Here is a 16,275-nt window from a genome sequence, read left to right on the forward strand (position 1 = left end):
CCGTGGCAGCTGGCAGCGGGAACCCTGACTCGGCTTCAGGACGCCTCTCACGAGGCCCCTCTCTGGGCGTCTTTCCTGATGTCTCTCTTACTGAGAAAAGAGACCACGTTCACCCTGGTGTCCCCCGTACACCTTTCTCTCATAGAACCTGGTGACCCTCGATCACACCTGTTGGACTTCTCTGTCCTGCTTGGTGCTGAGCCCTTTGAGGATAGGAACTGGGTCTCATCCAGCTTTGTGCCCCCCGAGGCCAGCTCAGTGCCTTGCCCATGGTCAGCATCCAGCAGTGGTCAATGAAACAAGCCTGTAAGGATGGGCTCGGAGGAGGCGAAGAGTTTACGCAGAGGAGGTGCCCAATTAATGCTGGTCACGTGGAGCCGTTGTGTAAGTCTCTCCTGGACGGTGTTCTTTAACAAGAAGTACGTTTATCTGCAGACCCTGCTTGTGCAGGTGGTGTCAGCTGTAGTTTGGATGCACAGATAAGCCTAGGTGCTAACGATGTGCGTGCACTTCTTTTTTTCCTGGGTTTCTTTCAGATTTTATTGCTACAAAAGTTAAATCAGAATTAAAACCAGTTACAAAGAGATGAGTATTAGGAAAAAAAAATTGCTTAAATTATGGGTTGGTTTTTCTGTTATTCCTGCTTTTTCAGGAAAAAAGATGCCTGTAATTATGAGCTCTGTGCGTACACTGTTCCATGACAGGCTTCTGATTCAGTCTCAGATGTGGTATTTTACATCCAGTTAGACGGTATGAGTCCCAGTTGCTTCATGGTTTGGGTTCACAGAGTGTGCTGAATGACTGCAGCTGTACGCATCAGCGAGGCAGGCTGTTGCATTTGTGTGGCGTGTCACAGTTGACAAATGCATTCACACCTATCGTCGTTTTGTTCCTTGTGGAAATTCTGTGAGGTAAGCGAGGCAGGTGTTTTTATTTGTCCAGTGCTGCAGCGGCAGAAACAAAGCCCTGCACAGATGAAGTGGGCTCTCCAAAACCAGACACGTGTTGGCCAAGCGGGAACTTGAAGCCAGGCCTGTTGAGCCCACAGCCAGCGTTTGCTCCTCTACCCTGTGTTCCCTCTTGGTGTTCTTTGGTCCTAGAGTGTCCCCTGTGGAAATTTCCCATGTGGGAGTTCTATTGAGTAGGAAAGCCTCCACAGGGCATATTAGCATGAAACTGTGATACTGATGTTGTTTCCATGAAAACATTTCAAGAAGTTATTTTTTCAGAGAGCAAATCCACTGTTGTAGAAGAAAGAAATGTTGTTTGTTTCTCATTCATTCTCTGATTATGCTTTTCTTATACCTGAGTTTTCTCACTTAGAGCACAGGCGATTGTACATTCTGACTCTTAAGAAATACAGGGACAGAAAGCTGAAAGGAAAGCCAAAAACATGCATTAAATGTCTCAGGCAGCTGAAAGTAAAAAGATAGAAAAAGATAGACCATGCAAATTCTATTCATAAGAAAACGATTTGCTTGTAATAAAAATGCAGACTTCAAGAGAAAGAGTTTTATTAGAGACAAAGAGGAATGTTTCATAAGGATAGAAGGATCAATTTATTAAGTAGGTGTATCATTCCTAAATGCGTGTGCACCTAGTAACGCAACTTCAAGTACGTGAAGCAATCACGGACAGAAGTAAAGGGAGAAACTGACAAGTTTGCAGTCGTAGGCTGACGTTTTAACGCTCCTTTCAGCGATCGATAGAGCAGCTAAATTTAAATAATCCGTAAAGATATGGAAGATTCTAGTAACAGTAGCAACCACCTGGATCCAATTGACTTATAAACTACCACATTTACCAACTGAAGAATACATATCCTTTTCAAGGCACGTTCCCCAAGATAAACCATATGCCGGGCCATGAAACAAGTCTTAGTAAATATCAAAGGATTGAAATAATACCAAGTTCATCTGACCAAATGCTTTAAATTAGAAACCGGTAAGAGTAAGATGCCCAGAAATTTCTCAGATATTTAGAAATTTATCAGCAGACATCAAAATAGCCTATGGATCAAAGAAATCACAAGAAAAATTTGATAGAAAATAATTTGAGCTGAATGATAATGACAACATATCCAAATCTGTGTGATGGTACCAAAACAATGCTTAGAGAAAAATTTGTACCTTTACATACCTGTATTTGAAAAGAAGAAAGGTTTCAAATCAGCGATTTAAGCTTCTACGTTAAGACACGAACCAAAACCAAGTAATAGAAGGGAAATAACATAAATAAGGGTGGAAATCAATAAAATAACATAATAAGGGTTGAAATCAGTAAAATGAAAAATGAACAGACAAGAACAAAAATCAACAAAATCTCAAATTAGTTCTTTGGAAAGATCAATTAAAAAGCATCTAGTTAGATTGATCAACAGGGGAAGAAAAAAAAGAGATAAGACAGAAATTAATCAAATCGGAAATGAAAGAGAGGCATCATTAGAGATCCTACAGACAGTAAGGGAAGAAGCCCCGGTGGCACGACAGTGAAGTGCTTGGCTGCTAATGAGAAGGTTGGCAGTTGGAACCCACCCAGTTGCTCTGCGGGGGAAGGACCTGGTGATCTACTTCGCAGCCTAACAACCTTATGGGGCAGCTCCACTGTGTCACGTAGAGTCCCTATGAGTCAAAATTGACTTGATGGCAAACAGGAAGTACTGAGTTAGATGTCCAAAGATACATCGCTTCCTGTGAGAAAGAGAGCAGAAGTGAGATAGAAATTTGGTTGGCATAGGAATAAAAAATATATAGTTAAAAAGATAATAAAGAGATATATAATAAGGTGACATTATATATAACTTAATGCCGATAAATTTGAAAACATGTGGAATGGACTTTTTTTTTTAAATAATTTTTATTTTGCTTTAAGTGAAAGTTTACAAATCAAGTCAGTCTGCCACATATAAGCTTATATACACCTTACTACATACTCCCATTTACTCTCCCCCTAATGAGTCAGCCCGCTCCCTCCTTCCAGTCTCTCCTTTCGTGAGGGTTTTGTCAGTTTCTAACACTCTCTACCCTCCTTTCTCCCCTCCAGACAGGAGATGCCACCACAGTCTCAAGTGTCCACCTGATACAAGTAGCTCACTCCTCATCAGCATCTCTCTCCAACCCATTGTCCAGTCCCTTTCATGTCTGATGAGTTGTCTGCGGGAATGGTTCCTGTCCTGGGCCAACAGAAGGTTTGGGGACCATGACCGCCGGGATTCCTCTAGTCTCAGTCAGACCATTAAGTCTGGTCTGTTTATGAGAATTTGGGGTCTGCATGGGCATATTTTTTGAGAGATACAACTTAACAAACTTGGCACAAGAAGAAACAGAAAACCTTAAAATTACAGACACAAGTCTGAAAATATAGACTCATACCTCAGAATATATAAAAAAGCTCTACAAATCAAAACTACAAACAAAGTTAAAAAAAAAGATAGGTAAAAGTTTTCAATATATACTTCACGAAAGGTAGAGAAATGGCTTTCTTCTCTTCAGACAGTTCACTGCTATGTGACGTGAGGCACTGTGTCAGGACAGGCAGGAAGTAGAGTCATGGAACCTGACCCAAAGAAGCTTATAATCCATTCTGGGAGCTGAAGTCGATGCTCATGACACATCCCTGAAGGCTGTTGTTTGGTGGGGTCAGTTACATGTGCTGTTGTAGCTCAGAGGAGAGGGAAGTGAGTGGGAACCAGAGATGTCAGGAAGGCTTCTTAGATCTGGGAGGACTTGAGTGGGCCTGGAAGGACGGATGGAATTCGAAGAGTTGGAGATGAAGCCGCAGGAACTTTGTGGCTTCATCGAGACACAGTGGGGTATACAATGAAGAGTAAGTCTTCCATGACCCTTGACTCCATTCTCTGAACCACCCCCCCAGAGTCTAGCTGCGCTTTCAGATATAATTGATACATATGTAGTTTTTTAAAATTGTTCTCTGCTTACTTAATAATTTAGATAAATATATTTCATATCCACAGAAATATGTGTTTTTTTTTTTGTGGCAATATTGTATGCCATCATACGGTTATAAAAATGTTTTCAATTATCTTCCTATTAGTGGACATTTTAGTTATTTCTAATTTTTATTAACATGGCAGTACTCAAATGAACATTCTTGTACATAATCCTTGCATACTTTTAGAAATGTTGTTATAGAATAGGTTGCTGAAAGTGAAATTGTTGCCTCAAGGTTGTGTACTTTTAAAATTTGACCAACAAAAATATTATGCCGGTACACACTCCTACCAAATTGTAAGAGTGGCAATTTCCCTAAAGGCTTACCAATATTGGATATATCATTCATTTCAAATTTTACCCAACCGATTTGTGACACATTTCCTGTTTTAATGTGTCGTTCTTTGGTCATGATTGAGGGTGAGCATCTTTTCCTAGCCATTTGTATTTCCTCTTCTGTGAATTTTTCGTTTTTTTTGTAGGTTGTTTGCACTTTTTTGCTCTTTATATATTAGTGATATGAGCCTTTTTATATTATGTGTTGCATGTGTTTTTCAAGTGTATAATCTGTGTTTTTAACATTTTGGTTTCTTTTACTGTATGGTCATTTCAAACTTTTATATAGTCAATTTATTGATATTTTTATCTATAATTCTAAGATTTGTATCTTGCTTAGGAAGTCCCTTCCCCCACCTGAAGATAGTCAAATATTCTCCTGTATTTTTTTCCAGTGTTTTTTTATCTTTACACACACAATTTAGATCCTTAGATCCTTTAATTCATCTGGAAATTAATTTTTATATGGTGAGATACATGGCCTAAATTCCTTTTAAAAAATAGCATATTGTACGAAAGTCATTGATTGACTAGCCCAGTGATTTGAAATGCTGTTTTTATTGTAATTAAATTCTCATATGTACATAGGTTTGATGTTGAACCACTTACTCCGTTTCACTGACCTCTTTGCCTTTGTCTTGCTCTCAGCACCCCATTGTGTTAATTACAGAAGCTCTGTTATGTATTTTCTTATCTGTTAATGCAAGAGCCTTCTCAATATTCTTTTTGAAAATTTTATTGGCTGTCCTTATGCATTTCCTCTTCCAGGTGAACTTAGGACCAACTTAGTTTCAAAACACATACAGTATATCCCACTGGATATTGATTGGCTTTGCATTGAACTTAGAGAATTTTTTTTTTTTAAGTGATAGTTGACAGCATTGTAATTTTCAATCTTAGATCCAGGAATATATTGTGTTTATCTTCTTGCTTTTATCTCTTAAACATCTCTCTGGTCATTGCTCTTCTTCCCATTGCATTGTCCCCCTTAGGTACCACCACCTCTTCACTGGACTACGTGAGTATCCCAGGACATGATCTCCTTGTACCTACTTCTGGCCCCTCCAGTTCTTCCTTCACACTGTCCACCCTAGGCACCATCACCTCTTCACTGGGCTACCTGAGTATCCCAGGACGTTCTGTCTTTTTTTTTACCTACTTCCGGCTCCTCCAGTCCTGCCTTCACGCTGTCCACCCTAGGCACCATCCCGTCTTTACTGGGCTACGTGAGTATCCCAGGACGTGATCTCCTTGTACCTACTTCTGGCCCTTCTAGTCCTTCCTTCACGCTGTCAACCCTAGGCACTGTCCCCTCTTTACTGGGCTACGTGAGCATCCCAGGACGTGATCTCCTTATACCTACTTCTAGCCCTTCCAGTCCTTCCTTCACACTGTCAACCCTAGGCACCATCACCTCTTCACTGGGCTACCTGAGTATCCCAGGACATTATCCCTTTGTACCTACTTCTGGCCCCTCCAGTCCTGCCTTCACGCTGTCCACCCTAGCCACCATCCCCTCTTTACTGGGCTACGTGAGTATCCCAGGACGTGATCTCCTTGTACCTACTTCTAGCCCTTCCAGTCCTTCCTTCACACTGTCCACCCTAGGCACCATCACTTCTTCACTGGGCTACCTGAGTATCCCAGGACGTTCTGTCTTTGTACCTACTTCTGGCCCCTCCAGTCCTGCCTTCATGCTGTCCACCCTAGCCACCATCCCCTCTTTACTGGGCTACGTGAGTATCCCAGGACGTGATCTCCTTGTACCTACTTCTAGCCCTTCCAGTCCTTCCTTCACACTGTCCACCCTAGGCACCATCACCTCTTCACTGGGCTACCTGAGTATCCCAGGACGTTCTGTCTTTGTACCTACTTCTGGCCCTTCCAGTCCTTCCTTCACGCTGTCCACCCTAGGCACCATCCCTTCTTTACTGGGCTACGTGAGTATCCCAGGACGTGATCTCCTTGTACCTACTTCTTGGCCCCTCCAGTCCTTCCTTCACACAGTCTTGCCAGAACCCTTCCATGGCTTCCCTGGTTCTTAGATGAAGTGCAGAGTTCTTAACGTGGCCTACAAGACCCTGCTGGTGGTCCTGTCGCTCTGGCCTGAACTGGCATCCTGTTCCTCTCTGCTCTCAGCACACCAGCCAGGTGCTTGTCAATGGCTGTGTTACAGCCTCTCCAGGGGGTGTTTGGAAATGTATAGTGCTGGTCTTATCACAATGCCAGGAGACATTATTGCGTGGGGGGGGCATGTACGGGAAATGTGTTCCCATACGTGGTGGTGTGGGCCTGCACTGTGAAGAGTTGTTCTGCCCCAAATGGCATTTGGACCCTCTGAGAGATGTTGCACTAGCCACATGGCAGCTTCTCTTGGTTTCTTAAACCGTGTCACACTTCCTCTCTTAATGGGGCTTTACATGAGCTGTTCCCTGGCCTTGGAAAACTCCCCTTCCCGCCGCCTTCTTCACTCAGTTTCTCCTCATCCTTAGATCTGATCTCAGTGGTTGTTGCCTCCAGGACTCCTTCCCTGACCTCGTAACTAGGTGAAATCCCTGTTGTCCGTTTCACAGCATCCCTTACCTCTTCATCCCAGCACTCCGTCCAGTTGTAATTTTCCATTTACTGGGTCCTTGGACTAGGTGGTGAGCCCTGGTGGCACAGTGGTAAAGCACTTGGCTGCTAACTGAAAGGTTGGTGGTTCAAACCCGCTAGCCGCCCTACAGAAGAAAGATGTGGCAGTCTGCTTCCACAAAGATTTACAGCCTTGGAAACCCCATGGGACAGCTCTACCCTGACCTATAGGGTCGCTATGAGTTGGAACCGACTTGATGGCAGTGGGTTTGGGTTTTTTATTTTTTTTGGATTTTGGACTAGGTGGTGGGTTCTCTAAGCACAAGGACAAGTTATTGTTTATTCTTGTACTTCCCCACCCCTAGCCTAGTAGTGAGCCCTGGTTAAGCGCTTGCCTGCTAACCCGAAGGTCGGCAGTTTGATCTTGATTCACCTCTTGGAAGCCCTATGGGGCAGTTCTGTTCTGTCCTGTAGGGTCGCTATGAGTTGGAATTCACTCATTGGCAGTGGGTATGGGTAGCCTAGTAGTGCCTGGCCCCAATGAAGCACTCATTAAATACTTGTTAAAGGAATGACAATGAGGTTGGTGTTTTCTTCTGTTTATGTCTTTAAGTAAAACCACATGGTTACTTCATGTAGTATGGTACGTTTCTTGCTAAGCTTAGGCGTATAACACTTTCTATTTGTTTTTTTTTTTGCTGGTAGAGAGAAGCTGTTGATTTCTGGGTGTTTTTCTTATGTCTGGCTGTCTTGCCTAACTCAGAGGTGTGTTTTCTGTTTGGCTCATGGTTCTGCCTGCGTGTCCCTGTGGCTTCACCCTCAGGCTGGAAGAAAGAGAGGGCTGCCTCCAAAAGGTTGCCCAAGAGCAAAAGATGTTTTTTCAGAAGCCCCCAGCTTGTTTGCTCTCCATTCTCAGCGGCTGACAGAGGACCACAGGCCCACTGTTGAGCCAGTCACTGATGGGGACTTGGCTTGCTTGCCACCAGCCACCAGGCTCCCCAGTGGAGCGGGTAGGGCGGGCTTCACTTGGGGCTATGTGGTCACTTTGCACAACTGGGATGCTCTTGAAGTGGGGAAATGGGCCCTGGGTGACAGCCTGCGCCTGTCTTCTTGACCTCTGTCAGGATGGCCACGTGGTTTTCCCGTCAGTCTAATTCAGCACATCAGTGTTGTTGTTAGTTCTGTTGAGTTGACTTCTATTCATGGCGGCCCCATGCACATCAGAACGAAACTTTGCCTGGTTCTGGACCATTGTTACAGTCGTGGTATGCTCGAGTCCATCGTTGCCACTGTGTATTTTGATTGCCTTCCAATCTAGGGGCCCCATCTTCCAGCAGTCTGTGGGGCAGTATTCTATTGTGATCCATTTCATTGGCTGATTTTTGCAAGTAGATCAGCAGGCCTTTCTTACTAGTCTGTCTTTGTCTGGAAGTGCCACTGAAACCTGTCCACTGTGGGTGACCCTGCTGCTGGTTCAGATACCAGTGGCTTAGCTTCCAGCGTCCCGGCAACGTGCAGCCACCACAGTTCAGCACACGGACAGAAGGCGGTGGAGCGTACGGATAAGGTGAAAGCCTTCCTAATGTCGAACCATCCTTTTGTTCCTCAACGACATCCTACTTGGGCATATTTTCTTTGAATATCCTGTTGTGTTTTCATATGGTAAGATTTTATTGTGGACCCTTTTGCCTGTATTCATAATCGAAATTTATCTGTGTTACAAGAAGCCTTTTTTAGTTACGGACGCTAACATGTTTAAAGACCTTGGTGTTTGAAGTTCACCACTTGGTCACACACTCAGTTCTGTGTGACCTTGGCCAGATCACTTCACCTCTCTGGGACCCTTTCTCAGTCACACGATGGGGATCATAACCCTGATTAGCACACACTGTTTTGAAGATCTAGTAAGATATATGAAAGCTCTTTTTAAACACCAGAGCTTAAACCGAGTTAACGCTTTGTCTCATACAGTATATCCGAGACTCCGTTTTTGTGAGTCTCTTCCAATGAGGAGACAGGTCCAGAGAACAGCTGAGATTTCTGTCAGCTGTCTTCATGACCTGCAGCCAGAAAGCCAGAGCCTGGCGGTGGCGGGGGCGCTGGGAACAGGATTCGTAAACAGTCCACGATTGGTGTTCAGATATTGGGTTCCTGCTTTTCCTGATGTCCTTGGGGGCCTGGGGACGGCCTGACGGGTTCTGAGGTTGCCGCAGAATGCAGGCTGTTGGCGGTAGCGTTGCCCGATTATTCCGTCCTTACTTTACTGAGACTTCAGTAATTGGAAAAAGATGAGATGTCAAGACTTTGTGTTTTGTTGATTATATTACCCAAGTCTTCTCTTTAATCATTTATTTTATTCCTGGTATTAATCATTAGCCCCTAGCGGTAAGGAGAAGAATCTAATGGCAGATTCCTAACTTAGAGGAAAGAAATAATTGCTTCAGTTTCAGTGAGATTGGGTGAGTGCCGATAAACCTGCCAGCTGAAATGAGTTCTCTAGCCTTCAGTGCGTGTAAGAAGACACAGAGGGTCAGACAGAATCCAGAGTCCCTTAGGGTCACTGTGAGTCAGAGTGGACTCGGCAGCAGTGGCTTTTTTTTTTTTTAGCCTTACCCCGAGGTCCCCTGCTGTGTGCCTTCTGGCCCAGACTCTGGCTGCCCCAGGCCGTCCCCTCTCCTCCGATGACTGCCCACCAGTGTGTGTTTGTAAAAGGACTTCGTTGTCCTTGGTATGTATAACCCAATTGCTGTTGAGTCGATGCTGACTCGGAGCGACCGTGTAAGACAGAGTAGAACTGTCCCATAGGGTTTCCGAGGCTGTAATCTTCATGGAAGCAGACTGCCACATCTTTCTTCCATGGAGCGGCTGGTGGGTTCGAACCACTGACCTTTCTGTTAGCAGCCAAGTGCTTAACCACTGTGCCACCAGGGCTCCTTTGGTATGTACAGTATGGCCAAGTGTTTAATTAATGCTCTCTCTATAAAGGTGAGCTGATCTCTGTAAAATAATTCCTTTGAAAAACCCATACTGGAAAAATCAGCACATCTAGGTCTTCTTAAACGTTAATTGGCGAGAGCGAGATAGGATGAAAGAAAGAAAGCCCTTAGGTGGTGAAGCTGGGGATTAGGTGTGCAGGAGAGAGAGAGAGAAAGGAAGAAAGAGAGAGAAGCTGGGAGAGAAGGAGGGACCTTGGGAGGGCTGGGAGGAAGCTGGTGTCCTCTGGGCACCCACTGCTGGAGGGAGGGAGGTGATGGGGCCTTAACCTGCCCCCGGCTGGCTCTAGGGACACTTGGGGTGCATTTGACAAGCATGTTCTAAGATTTAAATGTAAACAGGTAATATCTTAGTTACCCAGCGCTGCCATAATAAAAATCCCACAAGTGGGTGGCTTTAAAGGATGGAGCTTTATTTTCTCCCAGTTCTGGAGACTAAAAGCCCCAGTCAGGGTTTCGGGGGTGTTGATTCCCTCTGTGGGCCTCTCCTAGCTCCTGGCGTTTGCCGGTGATCCTCGGTGTCCTTTGCTTGTAGATGGATCCTCACCTGGCGTCCGTCTTCCCCTCTGTGTGTGATGTCGCTGTCTATTTTGCCCTTTTTATAAGGCACCACTCAGAAGTGAGTAGGTTTAGGACCCACCCTACTCTGTATGACCTAATCAACAGATAAGAAAACCCCGTATTTCCAAACAGGATCCTATTTACAGGTACAGGAGTTAGGGCTTCCCCATTTCTTTTTGGGGGCCCCAATTCAATCCACAACAGGTGATGTTTTAGCTTTACAAATTGAATACAGTGGTAAGTAACTTAACTTTGCTTGTATATCGAGAGCAGCCAGCATCTGAAGTGTTCATAACTAAGGTCCTTTCTCAGCTCCTTCATGCTCCCTGCCCTCTAATCACACTGGGGGATGTTTACTCACCCTTGGTAACCCCTGCTTTTCCTTGTCCCTTTTTGTATCAACAGAGGAATTACGGAAGTTGAGCTGGTCCGGGATCCCTAAGCCTGTCCGTCCAATCACATGGAAGCTTCTCTCTGTAAGTGTCTCTGACGCCTGCTCCCTGGTGTGGTCCTTCTTGGGTTGGGACGAGCCACCATCACCCAGCTTGAAGAACGACCCATTAGTCACAGTCCACACATGTACGTACATTGTCATTGCTGCACAGTGATAAGGGCCTTTGCTCTGGCTACCATGATGTTCTCCAGCCTTTGCTTAATTTCAAGCTTGGTTTGACAAGGCTGGCAGAAAATGAGGATAAGCAATAATTTATGACAGCTGTATTCCTTTTTGCCACCCTGGTGGCATAGTGGTTAAGTGTTGGCCTACTAACCAAAAGGTTGGCAGTTCGAATCCACCAGGTGCTTCTTGGAAACCCTATGGGGCAGTTCTGCTCTGCATTACAGGATTGCTATGAGTTGGAATTGACTCGACAGCAGCAGGTATTCTTTTTCTCTGATTTTATTCTTTTTTAAATCTTTATTTTCAAACCTGTAGCATAGAAAGTTTCCAACATAGAAAATTATTTCAACCATGAGGAATCAATGACTGGGAAATATGTTTGACCAAGGTAGTTTTTTTTCCCCCCTCTCTTTAACATTAGAGAATCCCTGGTGTCACAGTGGTTAAGAGCTGGGCTGCTAACCAAAAGGCCGGTAGTTCAAATCCACCTGTCACTCCTTGGAAACCCCATGGGGCAGTTCTACTTTCTCCTCTAGGGTCGTTATGAGTCAGAATCGAGTCAACAGCAGTGGGTTTGGTTCTTAACATTAGAAGTAATGATGTTAGAAAATACAATTTTGTTTGTGTTTCTGTGATAGAGGGTGGAGCCTGGGCGTCCTCAGCCCTGGCACTAATATTGCCAGTCTTTCTTGGGGAGGGAGAGTAGGGGCTGGCGTCCATCAGCACGTCTTCTTGTACTTAACCCGACTTACCATGGGAAGTACGTGGTGGCAGTGTGGCCCTACGGAAATTTTCAGAGTAGTTTACGGCAGCTTTCTTCTCTTTTCCTTTTTTTTTTTTTAAATATTATTTTTAGAATTAAGTCAATAGGGAACTCTAAGTGTTTACTCTAAATTGAGCCTGACTTTCAGTATTTAAAAGACTCTTTCTTGCTAATGAGTCTTAATAAATTTGCAGCGTAGTACCTCGTAATCCTGAACGCAGATGTAGCTCTGAACGGTGGATATTTATTGATTAAATACTCGCTTGCGATGACGATGAGACCTGCTGCAGCTGCTTTGTGTTTTTTTACTTTGAGCATCAGTATCCAGTTTTTTAGGTGTCGTCTAAGATAAGTCCTGTGCCTTTCAGATTAAATTGTCGGAAGTTTTGATTAAAAAACCTGTGAAACCCTGTATCACAATTTTCTATTTATTAACAATGTATTGTTTCTGGGCAGAAAGCCTTATGTTAATTGCTTTGTGCTGTTCCTTTCCCTTCAACTCCTGGTCTTCTCATCCGTGGTGTAGACACCCTAGTGCACTGGTTAACTAGGGACTCGGTGGAAGGGACCCCAAGGGGCGGGTGCCAGTGGGCTCCATTTTGCTGGCCGTGAGTGGGAGCCTTTGGAGGAGGGTGGGGCCTTTAACCAGGTCAGCTGGATGCAGGGAGAGAGTGCCAAGGCATTCTCAGACACAGGGGTTCATTTAACCAACATCGTGTCCGTGGGCCCTTTACCCAAGGTGGTGGCGTTGTTCATCGCTATTGAGTTGATTCCGACTTGTGGTGACCCACTCCGTGCAGAGTAGAACTGTGCTTCATAGGGATTTCAAGGCTGTGACCTTTCTGGAGCAGATCGCCAGGCCTGTTTTCTGAAACCTCTGGGCGGGTTTGAACCCCAGACCTTTCGGTTAGTAGTCCAGCGCTTAACCATCTGTGCCACCCAGGGACTCCTTGCTCGGGATACAGAATGAATATGATGTTGGCCCACCATTAGGATGCCCACACGTGGACTGGGATGCAGATGTGGAGAGGTGCAGTGACTGCATGGTCTGGTGACTGCACAGCTGTGAGGGGTTTGTAGGGGGTATGGACATGGCCATGAACACGGAAGAGCCAGAGTTCTCTGCCTGGGCGGTTGCGGGCAGCGGCAGTTCCAGTGGTGAAGGCAAGCTTCACAGAGAGGAGACTCTTCACCTGGATCCTGTGGTGTGAGTGGAACTTGAAAGGCAGCAGGAGTTGGGGAAGCAGGGGGAGAAGGGACAGAGGTGAATGTGACAGTTCTTGGTCCTCTCCTGAGCTTGTGGAGTAAGAAGTACCTGGCACAGTCAGTGTGCAAAGTCTGAGCTTCCAGAAGTAGGCTGCTAAGAAGGGGAGGTTGCTTCAAGGGACTGAGGGGCTGAGGGTGCCAGGCCAGGGTTCTCAATGAGGTGGATGGTTATGTTGAGTCTTGAAAGGTGTTTCCGGGTTCGGGGGAGCGGGGGGCATTGTAGAGCCCAGGCTCACATTGTGGGTGTGGACAAGCTTGAGCAAAGGCCCAGGTGAGCTGGTTGGTTTAGGGCCTGGCAGATTGATCCCCTGGATGAGGGAGTGGATAGGGAGCCAGGGGAGGTTGGGGACCAGAACAAGGAGAGTGGGTAGGACTTGTGTCCAGGCACATTGCTTGGGCTTCATCCCCAGGGGTTCTAAGTGGGAAGTGATTAGGCTGCATATCTGGAAGTGGAAAGCCAGGAGTGCCTCTTACATGGTCATTGGTTTGCTTGTCCATTCATTCAGCAGACACTGTTGAGCACTGTCTGCGTTTCAGGCGTTGTGTTTGGTGCTGGTAAGTAACAAGGAGGGAAAACATCAAGCCCCTGTGCCTCATGAGGCCTGTAGAAGAGGGAGCGGACGGTGTCAGCCTTCAATGTCCCCATTGGGCCCCCCCGGGTTCTCACCACCAGGAAAGGCAGCCAGCAGTGATGGTTCATCCCAGTCCACTTACTCCTTTCAAGGTTCAAGATATTAAGAATTGAATTGCAAATCTGAGAAGAATTTATCATTTGTCCAATTTAAAAAGACAAATAGCCAAAGATGTGCTTCAATATGAATCTGTTTGAAGGCCTGACAAGCTAATGATTTTTTTCCCAATACGTTTGTGATTTGTCATTACCGTTTTCCTGATGGTTTGTTGAAGGGCAGGATTCTTAACTGATGAATAGAAAATACTATTTTAATGAAGAAAGATGAGACGCATGGTCCTGGCTGTTTATGAAGAACTAACACATACTCTAGTCTGTTGTTGTTAGGTGCTGTTGAGTTGGTTCCGACTCATAGCGACGCTATGAACAACAGAACGAAACACTGCCCAGTTATGTGCCATCCTCATGGTCCTTGCTGTGTTTGAGCCCATTGTTGGAGCCACTGTGTCAGTCCATCTTGCTGAGGGTCTTCCTCTTTTTCGCTGACCTCTGCTTTACCAAGCATGATGTCCTCCATGTGCTGGTCCCTCCTGACAACATGTCCAAAGTTCATGGGACGAAGTCTCACCTTCCTTGCTTCCAAGGAGCACCCTGACTGTACTTCTTCCAAGACAGATTTGTTCGTTTTTCTGGCAGTCCATGGTATATTCAGTATTCTTTGTCAACACTGTAATTCAAAGGCATCAATTCTTCTTTGGTCTTCCTCATTCATCATCCAGTTTTTGCATGCATATGATGGGATTGAAAACACCATGGCTTGGATCAGGTGCACCTTAGTCCTCAAGGTGACATCTTTACTGTTCAACACTTTAAAGAGATCTTTTGCAGTAGATTTGCCCAACACAATGTGTCTTTTGATTTCTTGACTGCTGCTTCCATGGGTGTTGATTGTGGATCCAAGTAAAATGAAATCATTAACAACTTCAGTCTTTTCTCCATTTACCATGATGTGGCTCATTGGTCCAGTTGTGAGAATTTTCGTTTTCTTTATGTTGAGGTGAAATCCATACTGATGGCTGTGGTCTTTGATCTTCAGCAGGAAGTGCTTCAAGTCCTCTTCACTTTCAGCAGAGAACATTGTGTCACCTGCGTAACGTAGGTTGTTAATGAGTCTTCCTCCAATTCTGATGCCCCATTCTTCTTCATATAGTGCATCTTTTCAGATTATTTGCTCAGCATACAGATTGAATAGGTCTGGTGAAAGGATACAACCCTGACGCACACCTTTCCTGACTTTAAACCACTCTGTATCCCCTTGTTCTGTTGGAACGACTGCCTCTTGGCCTTTGTACAGATTCCGCGTGAGCACAATTAAGTATCTGGAAGTCCCATTCTTTGTAATGTTACCCATAATTTGATTCACACAGCCGAATGGCTTTGCATAATTAACAAAACTCTAGAACATATCATTAAGCCACAACTAATGTTATTTACAATCAGTTAAGAAATCAAACGACACATTGCATTGGGCAAATCTGCTGCAAAAGACCTCTTTAAAGTGTTAAAAAAAAGATGTCACCTATGGACTATGGTGCACCTGATGCAAGCCATGGTATTTTCATTCGCCTCATACGCAATTCAACAACAGATCCAAACACTGTACCTAACCCACTGGGTAGCACCTAACAACAACAATACTGTTTCAAATTTTAATTCCATGCATTGAGGTGTAGTAACTTTTTAAAAATCACAGCTGTAGAAAAATCATATTTTTGGTTCTTTTTTTAAATAAGTTTTTCAGACATACTGAACAAAAACTAATTAAACATTTAACATTTATGCTAGTGAGCATAATGGCTAAAAATGATAATCGAAACTCCGGTCTCATCTTTTTTTCTTTCAATATATTGAGGTAGGTTTGCATATGAACGCAGTGGGAGGAACCGCTTGAGTTTTATGTCACCAGGACAATCTAGATACAAGCATATGCACGCATTGTTTTACATTTATGATTAGTGTTTTTATAGCATGCTAATACAGCAATTAAGTTTTCTGTAGTTCTGTCATTTAAAATTCATTGCATACTTGAATGTATTTCATTTGCATAATTTCTAGTCTTGCTTAATTATCGAAAGGCCTCAACTTGCATATGTGTGTTTTCCTTTGGAATGGGGTCGCTGGGTGGGTGGGAGGGGTCTTCTAATCGCTGTGTTCTGATTTTGCCATACTTGGCTTTTAGAACTTGTATTTCAGTAAGTTAAGTTAGAATTTAACTTGAAGAATTTCTACAAGTACTTGTTAACTGTTCATGAAGAAACCTTTAGATGTAGTTCCTGTAAATCTACTTATACACTGTCAGGCTTCCAGCCTGTGGGGGCCCCCACTGTCCGGTCTGTCACACAGGGCAGGCTCCACCTGGCCATGCCAAACATCTCTGTGCTCATGATCTGCCTGGCTTTATTTCATACCTCTCCCAGTGCCAACCTGGACTCATGTCTCTGCCTTCTTATGCAGTTGTCTAAGCTGTCACAGGGCGTGTGTTCTGTCTCCCCCATTCCACCATTAAAGCACCACCAAACAGG

At 44.6% G+C, this 16,275-nt stretch overlaps 1 protein-coding gene across 2 annotated transcripts in view; it reads left to right on the forward strand.

The window, feature by feature from the left end:
• The window catches only part of TBC1D22A (TBC1 domain family member 22A), a 451,059-nt gene that overhangs the window by 132,102 nt on the left and 302,682 nt on the right, over positions 1 to 16,275 (forward strand). For both annotated transcript variants that reach the window (XM_049884681.1, XM_049884682.1), the window contains exon 5: positions 10,820 to 10,890. In XM_049884681.1, coding sequence (XP_049740638.1) covers positions 10,820 to 10,890 — 71 coding nt within the window. The remainder of the gene's footprint in view (positions 1 to 10,819; positions 10,891 to 16,275) is intronic.

This window comes from Elephas maximus, chromosome 4 (assembly GCF_024166365.1).
Source record: "Elephas maximus indicus isolate mEleMax1 chromosome 4, mEleMax1 primary haplotype, whole genome shotgun sequence".
NCBI lineage: Eukaryota > Metazoa > Chordata > Mammalia > Proboscidea > Elephantidae > Elephas > Elephas maximus.